This window comes from Oncorhynchus kisutch, linkage group LG17 (genome assembly GCF_002021735.2).
Source record: "Oncorhynchus kisutch isolate 150728-3 linkage group LG17, Okis_V2, whole genome shotgun sequence".
Classification (NCBI taxonomy): domain Eukaryota; kingdom Metazoa; phylum Chordata; class Actinopteri; order Salmoniformes; family Salmonidae; genus Oncorhynchus; species Oncorhynchus kisutch.
In genome coordinates, this window is record NC_034190.2 from 62,550,251 (window position 1) to 62,570,954 (window position 20,704).

Sequence of the window (20,704 nt, forward strand, 5' to 3'; positions counted from 1 at the left end):
TGAACTGCTGGGAAAGACCATACTTCCTCAAATATTCAATAAGTAATAAAGCATGCTGTCTTTTTCCTTGTTCTTAGTCACAAAAATAGGGGTCAAATTAATCGGACCTCGACATGCATGAAAAACAATAACGCAGTATTTGAATATTTCAACAAGGTATCACCCCCCCAAAAAATGAACACAATTCATTGGCTCATTAATATATTACTATGTATTAACTACTCAACATTTCCATTTTAAATGCACTGTTAGAAATGTAATAGTCTTTATATTGATTAAAAGTTGCTCACATTGCTGAAAGCCAGTTAACACATGATTATCTATTTGGTAATTGCAGTAAGCTCCTTTGTTGCTTAATAAAATGTTAAAAATTAAGGAAGCGAGGTGCACTGCTGTGAAAGATATTACTTCCTCAAATTGTGGGTTCCATTTTTCTTTGTTCCTGGACACACACATGAAAGGGGTAGAATTCATTGGATGACAAATGCAGCACAATATTTCAACAAGGATCACAAAATAATACCAAACCAATTGAAAATGAACACGTACTGACAATAGATTGGCTCTCTTTGTTTATTAAAGTGCTCTGGAAAAATATAATTGATTTCAGAAACAACATTTACAAAGTGATAGGCTCTCAGAGTTGGAGAAGTCTACAAAACAAAGTTTAAAGTGAGAAGCACTTGGAGAATAACTGACATAGAAAGAACAATAGGAATAAGGTCCTTCATCCAAAAGGTTCCACAAAATACATCACATTGGGAGAAGTTTATATGATTAGCATGATTTCAGTGCAACTGGTTTGTAAGGCAAAGTTCACAACTGCCTTTACTTCAGGAGAGAAAACACTGAACTCTCTCTGAAAAATAAAGTATAATAGCATACAAAGACAAATGGATTTCTTCCAGATGTTTCCAAACTATATCTCCCTAACAATTGAAGGGACTGCCATTCCAAGACTCCACTCCAAATTCCACTGAAACAGGACATTTGTTTTTCTACTTTGAGAAAATAGATATAGTTAAACTGACTTACTGTACTAATCATATACATATCAATATACAAAAACGTACCAGAGATTTATATTTCAGCAATGATAGTGTAAACTGGTTAATAAATATATCAAGCATCATAAATTAGAAAATAAGGAATGATTGATTGACTAGAGTTACTTGGTCCTTTTGCAGAGTGTGGTGCGCTGGTATCCACAGAGCTTAGACCCGTTTTTCTATCAGGGGAAATTTCACTTGCCCATCCAACACACACAATGTACGTAGTAAACTCGTACACTCTAATTTGTCTGTAAGATAGAAGAAAAACCCTCACACCATAACATTTTATCAAGTCGGTATTTCAGAGCTTGTCAATAAGTGGGGTGAGTGTTGCAGTCTCATCTGGTAAGGCAGGCCACTACCTTGTAGAATCTGAATGCCTTCAATCTCTCAGCATACTGCAATAACAGTCAGACACCATAGGTCAGGGGTTGACAACCCTGGTCCTGGAGTGGCACAGCAGGGTTTAGGTCCATCCAGATACTACACCAGAATCTACTCATCACCTCACCAACTGAGATAATTATTCAATATCATTAATGGGCTAAAGTCCACCTACCTGGCCTCCCATTTCTAAAGCAAAAACAAAACTCAAAAACCTGGGGTGGTAAAAACCCTGTAGACTCACAATCGCTTTGATTGTAAACAATAGAATTACAATGGAATCACCTTATGCATCCCACTTGACTATGAAACGAATAACATAGTAGAGCTATGGCTTTATAGTGAAAGGCTATGAAGACCGAGTTGTGGTCTCATCTCACCTGGAATGGACTTCAGTTCTTAATGTTTGTGCCATACTCTTTTGACATTACACACGGTCAGACACCACAGCGTTGTTGTTGTAGACAGAGTAGTTAAGATACGCAACATTAATGTAAGATTAACATTTGTACAAGCCATTTGAGAAGCTTGAATATGAGGAATACTGAAGATATGGTTATGTTACACCTGCACTAAGATGTAAATCTGATTTAAGAAAATGAAAGTTATGTAAACCTTCATTGATTATAATATAATTGACCAGTTTAAGGCACAATCTATACATTTATTTCATTATTGCAGAGTAGAAGCAATTCTGCTATTCCTGAAGTAGTAATAATACATTTTATTTTAGGGATTGTATCAAAACGTCAATCATTACTATAAAATACATTTTCAACTCCATATCCCCAAGAACATTGGTTCTTGATAAAAGTCCCCACTGACAACAGTCATTATATCTGTGTTATATGCTGAGAAGCTTGGGGTTGATCCGTAGCTCAGTATTACTTTGTCTAACAGGTTAACTTTAACCTGGATTGTTTTCAGTCAGATATGAGACAATCTGGTTGTTGGCATAAAAAGACAATTTCAACAATCTTTTTAAAAGGGTGTGAAATTCTTAACAGTAAGGGATGATCTAGAACCAAAACAAATTAATCTCCGGAGGATGTTGATTGCAAATTGACCTGATGGAATCCAACTGAAGTCAAAGGGTGCGTTCCAGATATAGGATCGCTATATCATTTTGCCGTGGTATGTTAAACACTTGTCCAGGTATTGTAAAGATCGGATTTGATTTTTGAAGAACTGCGCAGAATCTGAGCATCTGGAACGCACCCAAAATGGTGTACTATGAGAATGGTGTCACAGGGAGGCGAGGTTGTTGGCGTCAGAACACGTCCTCCTTGGAGCTAAGGTAGTTCTGCTTCTTTCTCACATTCCAGTGTAAACATTGTGCCAGGCTCTCGAACCAGTCGTTCACGGGATCCTGGAAACAGATGGAGGGAACGGGGAAGCAGGAAGTAGTGATGGTAATGCTGGAGATGAAGAGAGGGAAAGAAAAAGACAAAAGAGCAAACGTCACAGTCAATCAGGTATGAGTGGGAGGCATGCAAGGTATTCGCAACCCCCCCCCCCCCAAACAATGACGAAAGAGACACTTGAAACTGGCTGACTAACTTCCTAAAAGGAGTCCTCTGTTACTGGTATATCAATGGTTTGCCAGCATTTCAGCTACAAGGAAGATAGTTATCTCTGGCTGCATGAAGGAAAACCAGTACAGAACATCATGTGATGTGCAATTTTTGTCTCGAGTACATGAAACTGGTCAATTCTGTGTATTCAGGCACCTTGCGGGAGTTAGATAAGCTTTGGGTTGAGTTCATCAGGCTATCTTCCATGTTTATCAGCTTTTGTTTGGTGGTATTTTGACTAGGGGGGAGGTTGCGATGACTGAGGGGCCAAAAGGTCACGCACTTGTCTCCATGGCAGATCTCTTGTCTCTTCCTCCCATCGAATGACACCCAGGCTGTATTCCTGGAGTCACGTGACAGCATGATCTGAGCGTGACAGACGGAGCAGAAGATAGGAATCCAGATGAACGACCAGTCAAAGACAACAAAAGTCTAGCAGTAAATGTCAGTGTGTGTATTATAAGCAATGTCCTCATTGCCATGCATCACCAGTGACTGAAAGAGTACGCATTGTGGTAGCTGTGTGTCAGACTGGTCATTGGTTACCTTTGTGTACTGTTCAATACAAATTTTCTGGAGAGGAGAAGTAAATGGATAATGGCAGTATGGCGAATGCATGTGTGTGTATGAATGTGTGTGTGTGTGTTTACCTTGAGTTCCACCCCAGCAGGCACCACTATGGGTCTGAAGGACAGTGAGTGGGGGCAGATGGGGGTGATCATGATGGCCGGCACGTTGGGGTGAATCATGGAGGCTCCGGCTGCTACCGCGTATGCAGTGCTGCCCGTGGGAGTCGACACGATCACACCTGAGACAACACACACACACAGACAGTCTGAGACAGACACTACTTTGACCGCTACACCACCAACACCCAAGCCTAAAAACACCAACAACAAGCTGAAAGAAGTTCCAAAACACAGCAAACCATCCCCAAGACAACGGAAATACTTCTGACATTCTGAGAGGCTTTCAGAAAGGGAGTTACTAGGAAGTAGTGAAGGACAGATAGCAAAGCAAAGACTAAACTTTGCCATCTCAGCCAAATCTACCAACAAGGCGAGTTGCAACAGTATGCACCACTAATAGAACATCAGCACCATGTTTGTATTTGAACAGATTTCTCCCTCGTGGCTTGTACACAAGCAGTAAGCAGTCGTATAAACATCACAGTATAACGACCAGTTACAGCATCTAAACTAGAGGTCGACCGATTATGATTTTTCAACGCTGATACCGATACTTGGAGGACCAAAAAAAGCCGATACCGATTAAATCGGCAGATTTTTTAAATATAATATAAATATATATGTAATAAATGACAATTACAACAATACTGAATGAACAATGAACACTTATTTTAACTTAACATAACACATAAATAAAATCAATTTAGTCTCAAATAAAAATGTTCAATTTGGTATAAATAATGCAAAAACAGTGTTGGATAAGAAGGTAGAAGTGCAATATGTGCCACGTAAAAAAAGCGTTTAAATTCCTTGCTCAGAACATGAGAACATATGAAAGCTGGTGGTTCCTTTGAACATGAGTCTTCAATATTCCCAGTTAAGAAGTTTTAGGTTGTAGTTATTATAGGAATTATAGGACAATTTCTCTCTATACCATTTGTATTTCATATACCTTTGACTATTGGATGTTCTTATAGGCACTTTAGTATTGCCAGCCTAATCTCGGGAGTTGATTGGCTTGAAGTCATAAACAGAGCTGTGCTTCAAGCATTGCTAAGAGCTGCTGTTTGAATTAATGCTTACGAGCATGCTGCTGCCTACCACCGCTTAGTCAGACTTCGCTATCAAATATCAAATCATATACTTAATTATAATATAATAAACACACAGAAATACGAGCCTTTGGTCAATTAATATGGTCAAATCCGGGAAACTATCATTTCAAAAACAAAACATTTATTCTTTCAGTGAAATACGGAACCGTTCCGTATTTTATAGAACGGGTGGCAACCCTAAGTCTAAATATTACTGTTACATTGCACAACCTTCAATGTTATGTCATAATTATGTAAAATTCTGGCAAATTAATTACGGTCTTTGTTAGGAATAAATGGCCTTTCAACAGTTCACAACGAGCCAGGCGGCCCAAACTGCTGCATATACCCTGACTGCAAGAGAAGTGACACAATTTCCCTAGTTAATATGTCCCACTAACATGAATTTCTTTTAACTACATAAGCAGGTTTAAAAAATATATACTTGTGTATTGATTTTAAGAAAGGCATTGATGTTTATGGTTAGGTACATTATTGCAACGATTGTGCTTTATCTGCAAATGCGCTTTTGTTAAATCTTCACCCGTTTGGCGAAGTTGAAGTAGGCTGTGATTCGATGACAAATTAACTGATTATATGCAACACAGAACAAGCTAGTTAACCTAGTAAAACCATCAACCATGTGTTAACTAGTGATTATGTGAAGATTGATAGTTTTTTACAAGATAAGTTTAATGCTAGCTAGCAACTTACCTTGGCTCCTTGCAGCCACAAGGTTATTTTGATGCTATACTCGCGTAACAGGTAGTCAACCTGCCACGAAGTCTCCTCCTGGATTGCAATGTAGTCGGCCATAATCGGCATCCAAAAAGGCCGATTACCGATTGTTATGAAATGTTGAAATCAGCCCTAATTAATCGGCCATGCCGATGGGGTAAAACATGTCCTTTAACCCAGTAGCAGCAGGTTGAGGGGTTTACTACTCACCGTCTCCCTGTACCGTGGTGATGAGGTGTCCGTCTAAAAAGAGGTCCACGTTGGAAAGGTAGGAGAACGGGCCTCTGTCCACCACCACCTCATTCAGCACCTATTGGACCAGGAAACCCAGAGTCATGTTAACCAGCGATACTCCACTAGCCATGTTGTTAGTTACTTTGGGAATACTTTTTGAACCCAGCCCTATGTTATGACTTGTTAAAGCCCACTCAGCAGGAAGCAGGGACTGTGTGTATGATGACAATGCATAATGAACTACGATCAAAACTCAAACACCCCACATAGCCCACATACATCAACCCTATGATAGATGATAGCACCAGGCCAAAATAGAAGCACATAGGGGGCATTGCTATAACTACAGAAAAGCAGTGAAACAAATCCATGTGATAGACTACCTCAAACAAATAAGGAGGAAGTGAAACTAGACCTGAAGGATTGCTATCACCCTACAATCCCCAAAACAGGTTGTACATTTAGACCTTTCTGGTATTTTATCATGCCGCTGGGATCGGAGGTCAGGCCTGTGACAGTGGGAACATTACCAGAATAAAGACAATGAGTCCTTTGACTGAGATGTTCCACGTCATCATGATGCTAGGAACCTATTGTGGTACTAACCATAATACTGGGGTAACATACCAGTCCGGTGTACTGTTTAGCGCTCACCTGGTACTGCATGGCTTTGCGGCTGCCCTCGCTGTCTCCGTTGGTCATGATGATGCCCTTCTTGTCCACCCGGGCGTTCTTCTCTCGGCTCTCCTTCACCACTCGCAGGCGACTGCGCAGGATGATGGCGGCATTACCTGCTCAGCAGACACACAAACTTTTGTTTAAGAGTAGCATGTAAAATGTAAATGTGAACCTAGCAGCTAGAAATGCTAACTGTAGCACAACTTGTGCCGTGTAAACAGCCACCAGCATACAGATAAGAGAGTAAGGCTTCTGTTGTTGAAATTGGGTAAGGACAAGCCTAAAGACGTACCCTCAATGATTTGGGTGACCTGAGACTGGTACGTGTCAAAGTTGAAAGGCGTTAGGAAGCCCAGAGAACCCAGGTGGAAGGACATAACAGGTGGAACACTCTTCTGAGAAAACACACATCAGCACATACACACACAAGCAAGCTATGAAAACAAGCACAATCAAGATTTATTTTACTACAATTCACAGTATATTCAAAAACTGACAAATTAGTATGTTTACTTTACTTGGATAAGTGAATAGTAAATATATACCTGGAAGAGTGACGATGCGTAAAGTAAGGTCCCATCTCCACCAAGACAGATGATGAAGTCCACTCGATTGGAAATGTCATTGAGATCTACGGTGTGCATACAAACACATTAGGTTCATACAAACACATTTTAGGTTCATGCCCGTAAGAGAAAGCTATACTACTTCAAGTGAGAGTTTCATAGACATTCCTGACATTGACACAAGTCACTTTTTTTGCTGAGAATTTTCCTGCAGAGCAGAAAATGCAAACTTGTAATGCATTTGAGTTTTAAACGCTTCTAAAATCTCTCATTTCCAATTTTAAATTTCAGACTTGATTTTCCCTAACAGAAATGTATTAACCCCTACAAAATAATAAATAAATTATAATCCACATAATAATTCACAGTTCCTGTTGCTGCAGGATTATTTTCCTGCTGTAGCATACTGGCTCAAATTAAGATCCTACATCACTAGCTACACAGAGTCAATCAGATCAATCTATCATCCTTCAGGATTGTATTCACTAGGCACCAAATTGAAAAAAAACTGACAAAAAATGGAGGGACTACTTAAACTTCTCCCATAAGATAATGCATTTTCATTTTTTTGTTGAAAAAAAGGGCTACTTTGTGCACTAAAGAATACGACCCAGTCCTCTAATGGTCTCCTCACCTTCTCTGAAGGTGCAGAACTTCTGGATGACGGCCGCAAAGCTCTCATCGGCCTGGATGACTGGGTCCGCCAGAACCTTCCTCTCCACGTAAACAATCATGTTTTTCTGTTAGAACAACGCACATGTATAAACATATGCATTAGCAACATGCACATGTAATGCAGTGTTTGTACAGATAGTGAAAAGTCACATTTTGAGGCTCCCGAGTGGCGCAGCGGTCTAATGCACTGCATCGCAGTGCTAGAGGCATCACTAAAGACCCTGGTTTGATCCCGGGCTGTATCACAACTGGCCGTGATCGGGAGTCCCATGGGGCGGTGCACAATTGGCCCAGCGTCGTCCGGGCTAGGGGAGTGTTTGTCCGGGGTAGGCCGTCATTGTAAATAAGAACTTGTTCTTAACTGACTTGCCTAGTTAAATAAAAGTTTAAAAAATAAATGTAAAAAATTCAAGGACCTTCAAGTGCTTTTTCAAGCACAAATATTTATTTTCAAGGACAATCAATTTGTAATAGTTCCTATTATGCAATTGTTTCTAGTTGCCACCAGATGGCAGTATATCACTACAACCTCGTGAAAAAAAACACTAAATTACTATTCATCAATACCTTACAAGTTCTACTCAAATAATATGTGTTTCACTACTTATTTACTACATACATGAGGACTGATGGTGTTGACTGATGTCCTTATATGAACTGTAGCTAAGTAAAATCATTCAAATTGTTGCATTTAGTGTTTATATTTTTGTTCAGTGTACATATTATTAAAATGTCTTTATATTTAAATTGTCTTTAAATTAGGTCCCACAGGCTGGCCCAACCCATAATGACATGAAAGTGAATTCTGACAGTGTAAAAGGCCCTTAGTTGACTCTAAAATTGTGTATTCTATACCCATTTGAAGATAAACAAGTTCTTAATGTGTTTGATAAGATTAAAGACTCTCTCAGGGGACCCTATTTAAACATATGTCCCGGACACCAAGTTTGGGAACCACTGTACTCCTAGCGTCATCTTTATAGCTAGCTACAGTACCTGGCTAATAGCCAGAGCCCTTGAGCAACCTAGCTAGCTAGACTTCTGACTGAAATATCAGTGACTATTTACCAGTTGTACACTCATTCTCCGAGAGTCAGGGTGGGTTGTGTGGGGTTTGTCTGTTGACACGGCAGGAGTCGAGGGATATTAGAAGAATTCCCACTGTCAGCAGCATCTCTTTGCTACTTGCCGCTGTAGATCTAGGCTGAGGTAGTTCGTTTCACCTCTCGGCCTATGTCGTGGGCGGAGTTTCGCGCTGGAAAGAGTGGTGAATGAATGAATGCGCTGCTAAAATGGAAAATTCGGGGGAGCAGGGGAACATAACGAGCATACATAAATAATTCATGATTCCACACGTTCGCAGAGTAATGCGTGATTAGAACTCAGATCAAGAAGCCTTCTGAGCGTTGATCAATGCTGGGAATGCAATAAGTGGGTAAATGATAATTAACCAAATAAAAGGGTTGAGTAAACGCAAATTCATAAATAAAAACATGCGTAAACAGCATTTACCCTCCACTACATCCATTCATTTTTTTTTTTTTTTTTACATTTGCCCAGCATTCTAGCTATTGCTGTGACGTTTGGCGGCACCTAATCAGTCAGTTCTGTACCTGCCTGGCTGAGTGGCAGTGTGGATGAAATGAGCGAGCTCGCCAGGAAACCAGAAAGCAAAACATGGAAATGAATTTGCAAGACCAATAACATATTTCATAATTTTCTGTTCTCCTCATTTTAATTTGAGTACTTTTCAAGTACCAACATGAGAAAATGTCTGATTTTCAAGTTATTCCAGTATTTGAATATCAGACTGCCAAATTCAAGTACTTTAACCACCTCAAGCACCTTGTGCGATCCCTGGTAATGCCAATACTTTCATATTACCCTTTAGAAGACTAAAAGGTCGAAAGAATATTCAGACTGTACAGTTTACAAGCAGCTTTACTTTCTTGTAAGGTGTAAGTATACAATTATATTTTTTTGAATATATTCTCAGTCACTAATATTTCTGTTTTTAGGGACTTAATGGCAGACTTTCTAATGAAACTGAACTACACACACCCATCAAGGCCGCTAAGGTGCAGGTAGCTATAATTTGAGACTAGAGAGCCTCTGCACACTGTGGGTCACTGTAAAAAGTACAAATGTCCTACCTCTGTGAGAAACACACAGAGCTCTTTGAAAGGCTGCAGTAGACTGGCATCCTGGATCTTCTTGATGACAAGGACACTTTTGGGAGGCTTGTTCCACGTCAGTCTCTGGCTGGCTGGGTCCTGAATGTGCCTGAGTGGTGAGAAAGAAAGACCACAGGTAATCAATACCTTTTTTAAGGGTAATAATGAATTGTATATTTTAATCAGTCATCATTTGATCAAAGGGATTGCAGCAACAAAGAGCTGTTCCGTATTAATAAATCAAAAATCAATTTTGATGGAGAACCATTTGTAAACCTACAGCTAAGAACTGTAGTTTTACACGAGTCTTTCTTGACATTTTGAGGTGAATAAACATAGTTGTAATTCTCTCATGGTTCCTCACTACTGTAGCCTGTAAACTTTGCAGGTATTGAACATTTCTAGTTTGGGCATGGTGAGCTCTCAGTAGCCATGTTTTGAGCTCTTGTGGTTGTTGGCTCAGTGTTTCTTCATACGGTTTGTTTTTACCAGTTTGATAAGATGCAGAGCTGCTTAATACCTATCCTATTATTGGCTGGGGCTTAGTCTAGTAACACTGGCAGCCTCAGAATTCAGCAGGGTCAAGAAGGGACCATATATTTACATAAACACATCACAGTGACCTCACATTCCAACCAAAGTGCAGGAATTAACACCCTGATGAAGGCGACACGTTGAAATGCTTTGGTGCATAATAATTTTTCTTGTCATCTTCCACTGTTGTATTAGTTTCAAATTTCCGTTAGGGCTGTCACGATACCAGTATCACAATATTTTTTCCATGGCAAAAATGAAAACACGAAGCAGACCGAACTCTTTGGTCCTTAAAAAACCTGCTCTATATAAAATATTGTGTGCTATAGCTTGGAAAATAAATTGTGACACTGGATGTCAACATAATTATGTTTGTTCTCAACATTCCATCTGTTTTCCCAAAGAAGTTAACTCCGCTCGTGTATTGTTTCCTTGCCACGATACTAACGAGTATCGCGCTACAAGTATCGTCCAGACGTAATCTCCAGTGTCATGTACATTTGAGAGGTTTGTGGAATAGTGTTAGTTGACAGAGCATACAGATACAGTGGTAGAATGTGCACTTTGTCATCATTCATTAAAAGTAAGGCTACTTGTAATTTTTTACATAATGCATGCGATTAGCTCTAGCAGTTCTTGTCGACTTTGTGAGCTGGTTACACGTGACCTTAACTTGAAACTCAAATGGTCAATTAAAACAAAAACTAATCTATAGGCCTCCATACAAAGTAGCCTAATTGAGGGAAAACCAGAGTTGGGCTGTAGTTTGTAGTCCTTGTACAATATCAAATTGTTCTTTTGAGATACTGTTAAGGATGAGATACTTGTCTGTTGAAACAGGTTTGTTTTACATACAAAATGTGTTAAAACAGTAATACAACAGTACAAATACAAGAGATGGACCACAAATGATAACACCAGCTTACTACATTACACACTACACTGCTTAATCTATCTTCTGGTACCATAAGACTGACACTGTAAAAGAGACATAGTTCCCGTGTGGCTCAGTTGGTATAGCTTGCCGCTTGCAACGCCAGGGTTGTGGATTCGCTTCCCACAGGGACGTAAAAGTAAAACAATTTGTGACTCGTTTCAGGAAACTAGGCGTATGTCGCGGGTCACGACTTCACAGGAGAGCCATTTGAACGTAAACTTTAAAAAAAAATCTAAATGTGTTTTTTTGGCAGAAATGCCTTCTGGAACATATGCATTTTTATGTGCCTTAATAACAAACTTGGATGCCATCTGTAAATATGAATACAATTGTTAAATTACCAGCCTAGTTGGTTTAGCCACAGAAAAAGTAAGCAACCTTCCAGAGAAAATTAGTGGGCAGGACATGCCGAGAGATGAGTTCGGATTGGTCTGACATGTAGCACGAGTTGGTCTATTTGAGCTGGTCAGTATATGTAGGTAATCCTGTCTGACGTGGCTTTAAAAATATATATATATCACGTAGTAGAACTGCATAAGTGTTGCTCTCCACTTGGAGGACAGAGTTTTGAAACAGTGGAGTTAGAGCATGATAGCTAAGGAGATGGAGAAAACCCCTCTCTCTGGATTACATCTTCAAACTAAGGGCAACCATGGCATCCGTGAGAGAGGGAGAAGCACACATCCATGTATACATTTTCAGATATGACAGGTTTCTAATATTGTCAGAGTCATTTTCATTTCAGGATAGTGTACTGTTAGCTAGCTAGCTAACGTTAGCTAGCGAACCAGACAGTTAACGTTACGTGTATGATCTGTGTAGTAATATTATTTGCATCTCAGAGCCATTTGCTTTGCAAGTTAAAGCCTAATGTTAGCAAGCTAACAATGAACCTGTTTGGTTAGTTAGCTGCAGATTCATGTAGGGCAGTAATGTCATGTGTTGCGATTATGGTTCATTGTTTAGCTAGCTAGCTACATGTTGTAACAAAATACTCCACTATGCAAGTAACCATTTCAATAGAATGTTAATGATGTCACTGTGACAACAGTTGATAGACATAGCTGGTAAATTCACTCCCGCTATCTACTCGGATTTCAGAGCACTTTCGTCCGAGTATGCCAGTGCGCAGAATAACTGACAAATTTACGAACACTCAACACCCGTTGAATATGGCCGGTGTCAGTAAACGTTGGTAAAAAAGCGTAAATTGTTGCCAGCAGCACAGTTGCAGTCATCAACGCTCTGGATAACATAAAAACAGCCTAACCAGCTCTGCTAGGGCGAGTAAAATGGTCAGAGTGAGCTGTTCTCTCATTTGTGTCTGGAAGTAGCGAGCAAGCTAGCAAACATTGGCCAGTTAGCTTGACTTCTGCTGTTAGGACAGAACACTCAGATCAACCCTTAAAGAGATGGGTGGGGCTAAAGCTTAAGAGGCTGTGAATGATGCTGAATGGGTATAGACAAAGAAGAGGTCTGCAGTAGGTGTACCAAAACATACAAAGGCCATTTTCTCAAAAGTGAGGTTACAAGTTTATCAACTTTCAAAACATAATTACTTTCCCATTGTTCTTCAACTTTAGTTTATGGTATCGGAGAGAAACAACATTTTCATATTCCCCATCATCTCCTTTGGGGTATGGTAGCACGCAAATGTACCATCTGGCAATATTTTGAGGGTGTTGGGGCGGCAGGTAGCCTAGTGGTTAGAGCATTGGACTAGTAACCCGAAAGGTTGCAAGATCGAATCCCAGAGCTGACAAGGTAAAAATCTGTGGTTCTGCCCCTGAACAAGGCAGTTAACCCACTGTTCCTAGGGTGTCATTAAAAATAAGAATTTGTTCTTAACTGACTTGCCTAGTTAAATAAAGGTAAAATAAATAATTAATCTCTTGTGGACTGTAAATGGAATTGAGTAGTTTACGTGAGATTCTTTGTTGCTGAGATTAGTGGTAGTGTGTACTTGGAGGATCATCTTTCATTACAAATCAAGGTTTCAATATGTTGTTTCTGACTTTCTAAATGTGTACAGTGGGGCAAAAAAGTATTTAGTCAGCCACCAATTGTGCAAGTTCTCCCACTTAAAAAGATGAGAGAGGCCTGTAATTTTCATCATAGGTACACTTCAACTATGACAGACAAAAAGAGAAAAGAAATCCAGAAAATCACATTGTAGGAGTTTTAATGAATTTATTTGCAAATTATGGTGGAAAATAAATATTTGGCCACCTACAAACAAGCAAGATTTCTGGCTCTCACAGACCTGTAACTTCTTCTTTAAGAGGCTCCTCTGTCCTCCACTCGTTACCTGTATTAATGGCACCTGTTTGAACTTGTTATCAGTATAAAAGACACCTGTCTACAACCTCAAACAGTCACACTCCAAACTCCACTATGGCCAAGACCAAAGAGCTGTCAAAGGACACCAGAAACAGAATTGTAGACCTGCACCAGGCTGGGAAGAATGAATCTGCAATAGGTAAGCAGCTTGGTTTGAAGAAATCAACTGTGGGAGCAATTATTAGGAAATGGAAGACATACAAGACCACTGATAATCTCCCTCGATCTGGGGCTCCATGCAAGATCTCACCCCGTGGGGTCAAAATGATCACAAGAACGGTGAGCAAAAATCCCAGAACCACACAGGGGGACCTAGTGAATGACCTGCAGAGAGCTGGGACCAAAGTAACAAAGCCTACCATCAGTAACACACTACGCCGCCAGGGACTCAAATCCTGCAGTGCCAGACGTGTCCCCCTGCTTAAGCCAGTAAGCAGGCCCGTCTGAAGTTTGCTAGAGAGCATTTGGATGATCCAGAAGAAGATTGGGAGAATGTCATATGGTCAGATGAAACCAAAATAGAACTTTTTGGTAAAAATTCAACTGGTCGTGTTTGGAGGACAAAGAATGCTGAGTTACATCCAAAGAACACCATACCTACTGTGAAGCATGGGGGTGGAAACATCATGCTTTGGGGCTGTTTTTCTCCAAAGGGACCAGGACGACTGATCCGTGTAAAGGAAAGAATGAATGGGGCAATGTATCGTGAGATTTTGAGTGAAAACCTCTTTCCATCAGCAAGGGCATTGAAGATGAAATGTGGCTGGGTCTTTCAGCATGACAATGATCCCAAACACACCGCCCGGGCAACGAAGGAGTGGCTTCGTAAGAAGCATTTCAAGGTCCTGGAGTGGCCTAGCCAGTCTCCAGATCTCAACCCCATAGAAAATCTGTGGAGGGAGTTGAAAGTCTGTGTTGCCCAGCAACAGCCCCAAAACATCACTGCTCTAGAGGAGATCTGCATGGAGGAATGGGCCAAAATTCCAGCAACAGTGTGTGAAAACCTTGTGAAGACTTACAGAAAACGTTTGACCTGTGCCATTGCCAACAAAGGGTATATAACAAAGTATTAAGAAACTTTTGTTATTGACCAAATACTTATTTTCCACCATAATTTGCAAATAAATTCATTAAAAATCCTACAATGTGATTTTCTGGATTTTTTTTCTCATTTTGTCTGTGATAGCTGAAGTGTACCTATGATGAAAATTACAGGCCTCTCTCATCTTTTTAAGAGGGAGAACTTGCACAATTGGTGGCTGACTAAATACTTTTTTGCCCCACTGTATCTGTTTATTGTCAACAACTGAGTCAGTTAGCCAGAGAGGGTGTGTTAGCCAGAGAGGGTGTGTGCAGTGCACCACAGTCATTAGTGCTCGTGGGGTGAGGTGGGGGCTTGTGTCAAACCATTACAGACCGAAGACACAACCCAACTCATGACTTTCTCTGAATGTACCTCTATTCATGAAAGGCCACAAATTATAATTCCACACAGGAATAGGCTACAAAAAAAATATAAAAAGATGCTAAAGTTTTGATACATGAGAAAACATCTTTACAAAACGTAACATTGGGCTTTACTACCCTGAAAGGTACTTTCTAAAAACATGTAATTTGTTTGTGTGACATATGTGAGCAGTGAGCACACAATTAGCCTATGTTATAAGCCAATATCAGAACAGGCAAACCCTCACCCACACCCCTGCCCCCATTGGAGAAAGTCTGGCTAAACAGGTCGGCAAAACCCTCGTCCCTGTTTCATTACAAAGACCAAATATGGACTATATCACAATGTGCCTGTGTTTTTGTCAGTGGTATGGCTCATTTAGTTACAAATAACAGTCACTCATAATAACCTCAACCTACAGCCAGCCATCTAGGAATAGTACTTCTCATTTTAAATTCCACTGTTTACAAATGAGAGTAAAATCATGCCCATATGACCATAGATACTCTACAGATGGATACTATCTGTACATACCATAGATACTAGTACACAGGTATAAGTCTTTCAGGTCCTAATGTCACCTAATGACAAACCAAAAGCAAAAGGAAAAAAACACATTTACTATGCTGACACTACAGGACAATGCAGGTTAGTACTTCACTCATCAAACATTACTGGTAAAGCCATGTTCCTACTGAGAAAGCCTGTCAGACGAATAGAAAGAGACAGAGAGAGAGAATATTCTCACCATTTCCACACTTTGTTGTCGCTGTTCTCCGGAGCTTGTGGTTGCACACACTGGTTGAATTTCATGGCTGTCTGCATGTGATGCTTCTTCAAGCAGAGATGGGTGAAGAGAGCACTGAAAGACTGTGCTTGGTTATGCCTAGCTACCTGCTCTTCAGTCTACCGATTCCACTATCTAAAGCAAAACAACTCATTTTGCTCTGTACAGTCTCTGTGTGCCTAAAGCATTCTTTAAAAAATCCAGTGGTTAATTCAAGTTGTATTTAAGCACCTAATGCAGATCTCACCACTGAAGTTGAATTCTGTTGATAGTCTTCCCATAAGCTGCCTTCAATATCTATCCTTCATCAAACCACCAGAAAAGCCACAGTTGTCACTACTTCTTCCTGGATTGCCTTGTGTAAATAGTAACTCTAAATCTCTACTCTGCATTCTGACGGTGACCCAAACCTCTCACTCATCTTAAAACAGACCTGATAGAATGACATCATCATCAGCCCCGCCTACAACAATTACAGACCCTCCCCTTTAAGGGAAGACAACTCTCTCATTGGCTGGCTGTGTTAAGATGTTATAGAACAATGCTCAAGTGGACTTTCCCGGATTAGTCCTTCCTAAAAGTAGTTAATCTGAGAACATTACATACATAGGACCACTACAGATGGATTACACTTCCTTGATATGAGGAATAAGTACTATGAATTGTTGTTATACATATTATAATGTTTTTCCTTGGGCATATACAGTAAAAAAAAATGTAACTACCCCATAATGCTCTGTCGAATAAAAAAACTTCCATGAATGTATTAAAATAGACACATTTTAGAAGAGTTTAACAATGAAACAAATAGTAAACAAATCTTTTGCTACATAACAGAAAAGGGCCATCCTAAAATGAGTGCCTGTCAAAGACTGCTCTTCATTATAATGACAGACACACTACACTTAGTGTCCAAAACATTAAGGACACCTGCTCTTTCCATGACATAGACTGACCAGGTGAATCCAGGTGAAAGCTATGATCCCTCATTGATGTCACTTGTTAAATCCACTTCAAATCAGTGTAGATGAAGGGGAGGAGACAGGTTAAAGAAGGATTGTTAAAACTTGAGACAAATGAGACATGGATTATATATGTATGTGATTCAGAGGGTGAATGGGAAAGACAAAAGACTTAAGTATCTTTGAACAGGTTATGGTAGTAGGTGCCAGACTCACTGGGTTTTGTCAAGAACTGCAACGAGAACAGCCAACTTGACATAACTGTGGGAAGCATTGGAGTCAACATGGGACACCATGCCCAACAAATTGAGGGGGGGGGGACTTCTTCACCAATGACTGGAGATGAGTTGGACAGAAGATGGAATTTGTATTTTTAGGGGTGAATCACACAACACAACACAAGTGTGTGTATGTGTGTAGGAAAGGGGGAGGGGTTGCCTGTGTGTGATTGTCAGTGCGGACGTTGGTCACACTTTCAAGGCTAAAACATGTCACTGCCTGCAGATCAAGCAACTTTCTCGGCATTCTCTTGCCCACATCAGTCAAATCAGCACAGCAGACATCTCCACATTATATAACGGGAAACAAATATCCACTAATGCAGGGTTCTTTCTGCATAGGAAATGCTTGGGCTGGCCGGAAATTTATATGGGATGGGAAAACATATTCAGATAGAAAATGAAGCAGAATATATAATGGACCTATATTTTAATAATATAATATCTGACTATTTTTGTCATGGCATGGGGCTCCCATTAAATTTTTTATATTTGAGTCATTCAGATAGTTTAAAGAACACAGCATAAGCTATTGCAAAATGTGGCGAATTGCAGGAAATTTGCTTGAAAACAGCAACATCTTCTCTCAGCCCCATGGCAAATTGTGTACCTAAGCCAGTTTTTTGATCTAGAACAAACCCTGCACTAGTGAAAGGAATATTTTCATACCAGGATAAAAAGTAAACATCTAAAACAAAAATGGCCCTTGTGAAATGCAAACTATTTTACACTGACAATAACAATTATGTTTTTTTACAGTCTATAAATGTGCAACTCCTGTCTCCTTATTTCGATACTAAACAAGAAACGTATTTTCCCATTGTGGTTAGGTTTTTCGATTGGATGCCGAAGACCTAACTGGAGACCAAAGCCTTATTACTGTGTCAGTGAATCCATTTAGTGACTGTTGTGTTGATTTTCACTCATTTAAATAAATATACAGTATATATTTCACCCTTATTTAACCAGGTAGGCCAGTTGAGAACAAGTTCTCATTTACAACTGCGACCTGGCCAAGATAAAGCAAAGCAGTGCGACAAAAACAACAACACAGAGGTACACATAAACAAAAGTACAGTCAATAACACAATAGAAAAATGTACAATGTGTGCAAATGTAGAAGAGTAGGAAGGTAAAGGCAATAAATAGGCCATAATAATAATTACAATTTAGCAATTAACACTGGAGTGATGAGGATGTTCAAGTAGACATACTGGTGTGCAAAAGAGCAGAAAAAAAAGAAAAAAATATGGGGATGTCAAACGTTTTCTGTAAGTCTTCACAAGGTTTTCACACACTGTTGCTGGTATTCGGCCCATCTGCATGGAGGAATGGGCCAAAATACCAGCAACAGTGTGTGAAAACCTTGTGAAGACTTCCAGAAAACGTTTGACCTCTGTCATTGCCAACAAAGGGTATAAAACTAAGTATTGAGATAAACTTTTGCTATTGACCAAATACTTATTTTCCACCATAATTTGCAAAAAAATCCTACAATGTGATTTTCTGGATTTTTTCCCCTTATTTTGTCTGTCATAGTTGAAGTGTACCTATGATGGAAATGACAGACCTCTCTCATCTTTTTAAGTGGGAGAACTTGCACAATTGGTGGCTGACTAAATACTTTTTTGCCCCACCTGTAAGTGTTCACACCCGAGGTAATAGATGTTAGAATCACCTTGGCAGCGATTACAGTCTTTCTAGGCAAATCTCTAAGAGCTGTGCACTCCAGGATTGTACAATATATATTTTTTGTAATTCTTCAACCTCTGTCAAGTTGGTTGTTGATCGTTGCTAGAGAGCCATTTTCAAGTCTTGCCACAGATTTTCAAGCCAATTTAAGTCAAAACTGTAACTAGGCCACTAAAGAACACTCAATGTTCTCTATTTTTATATTTATTTTTGGGGGGTGTGGATCAGCTTTAATATTGCAGATAGATTGTTGCTTCAATCAATGTAATTGTCTGCATCATTTCCAATCCCCCAAATATTTTTTGAGGGGGGATAAATATATCTATACACACACACATACACACACTTCTGTTCAAAAGTTCGGGGTCACTTATAAATGTCCTTGTTTTTTGTCCATTAAAATAAATTCAAATTGATCAGAAATACAGCGTAGACATTGTTAATGTTGTAAATGACTATTGTAGCTGGAAATTGCTGATTTTTTATGGAATATCTACTTAGGCGTAGAGGCCCATTATCGGGAACCATTACTCTGTGTTCCAATGGCATGTTGTGTTAGCTAATCCAAGTTTATAATTTTAAAAGGCTAATTGATCATTAGAAAACCCTTTTGCAATTATGTTCTGGATTTCTATTTGCCATATACTTTTCAACTGTGCTATGATGCTTCACAAAAATACTGAACATTTCTATTCTCATAGTTTCTACAGATTGTAATTAAAGATAAACATTTTTGCTAAAATAATTACCATGTTATTGATTGATTGACTATGACTTTTCAAATCACCCAGTATTGCTATCTGCAGCGTTAGCTCTAGGTAAATGTTGCAATTCTTCAGCCATTCCTGGACCTGTGACCAAAAACGAGCTACATATGGACAGTACCAAAATAAATTATCTAGTGACACTGCCTCCTTGCAGCAAAATCTGCAGAGCTGGTAAGATTGTATCCCCCATATATATATATAACATTCTATTGGTTGCAAGAATTTTGTATAATAATTTAAATTGAAAAAATTCTAAATATTGAATCTGGTGTCGTTTTGCTTGTCAATTCATAAACAATGTGCCATGGAATCGGTACATCGAAAATCTCTTCCCAACTATTTTGCAATTTATATGGCACAGGTCCTTAAATGAAATGTTGTCTTGGTAAGCAACTCCAGTGTATATTTTGTCTTTTGTTTTAGGTTACTGTCCTGCTGAAAGGTGAATTTGTCTCCCAGTGTCTGTTGGAAAGCAGACTGAACCAGGTTTTCATCTATGATTTTGCCTGTGCTTAGCTCTATTCCATGTCTTTTTATCTTAAGAAACTCCCTAGTCCTTGCCGGTGACAAGCATACACATAACATGATGCAGCCACCACCATGCTTGAAAATATGAAGAGTGGTACTCAGTGATGTGTTGTGTTGGATTTGCCCCAACATAACGCTTTGTATTCAAATATAAAGATTATTTCTTTGTTACATTTTTTCCAGTTTTACTTTAGTGATTATTGCAGTACTTATTTCAAACAGGATGCATGTTTTGGAATATTTTTATTCTGTACAGGCTTCCTTCTTTTCATTCTGTCAATTAGGTTAGTATTGTGGAGTAACTAGAATGTTGTTGATCCATCCTCAGTTTTATATCACAGCTATTAAACTCTGTTTAAACTCTGTTTTAACCTTTCTAGGGCAGGGGTTCCGCACAACATTCTGCTGAAAAGGCAGCGTGAGAAATTCAAAAATAACTTTTTTGAAATATGAACTTTCACACATTAACAAGTCCAATACAGCAAATGAAAGATAAACATCTTGTTAATCTACCCATGTGTCCAATTTCAAAAATGTTTTACAGCGAAAGCACAACATATGATTATGTTAGGTC

At 39.3% G+C, this 20,704-nt stretch overlaps 1 protein-coding gene across 5 annotated transcripts; it reads right to left on the reverse strand.

The window, feature by feature from the left end:
- Nucleotides 1-549: 549 nt before the first annotated feature.
- LOC109908080 (NAD kinase-like) lies at nucleotides 550-16,338 on the reverse strand. 5 transcript variants are annotated; one of them, XM_031794343.1, is made up of 11 exons: nucleotides 15,865-16,314; nucleotides 9,838-9,967; nucleotides 8,753-8,939; nucleotides 7,644-7,749; nucleotides 6,989-7,074; nucleotides 6,736-6,838; nucleotides 6,420-6,556; nucleotides 5,742-5,841; nucleotides 3,661-3,818; nucleotides 3,167-3,376; nucleotides 550-2,854 (listed from the first exon to the last, which is right to left on the reverse strand). In XM_031794343.1, exons 3-11 carry the CDS (start codon nucleotides 8,765-8,767, stop codon nucleotides 2,729-2,731), a joined length of 1,041 nt encoding a protein of 346 aa, XP_031650203.1. In that variant the 5' UTR covers nucleotides 8,768-8,939; nucleotides 9,838-9,967; nucleotides 15,865-16,314; the 3' UTR covers nucleotides 550-2,728. The 5 variants fall into 5 exon arrangements, with proteins under 5 accessions (XP_031650203.1, XP_031650204.1, XP_020362111.1 ...); XM_031794344.1 differs by having other exon boundaries at nucleotides 3,294-3,376; nucleotides 15,865-16,313; XM_020506522.2 differs by lacking the exon at nucleotides 8,753-8,939 and having other exon boundaries at nucleotides 3,294-3,376; nucleotides 15,865-16,338.
- Between the last annotated feature and the right edge of the window lie 4,366 nt (nucleotides 16,339-20,704).

Excerpts from the sequence above, each read along its gene's own strand:
- LOC109908080 (XM_020506522.2), bottom strand. The coding sequence starts at position 15,941 with ATGCAGACAGCCATGAAATTCAACCAGTGTGTGCAACCACAAGCTCCG. Across the intron at positions 9,968-15,864 it reads GACAACAAAGTGTGGAAATG|GCACATTCAGGACCCAGCCA; the intron begins GTGAGAATATTC and ends CTCACCACTCAG. Across the intron at positions 3,377-3,660 it reads CTGCTGGGGTGGAACTCAAG|ATCATGCTGTCACGTGACTC; the intron begins GTAAACACACAC and ends TGTCACGCTCAG.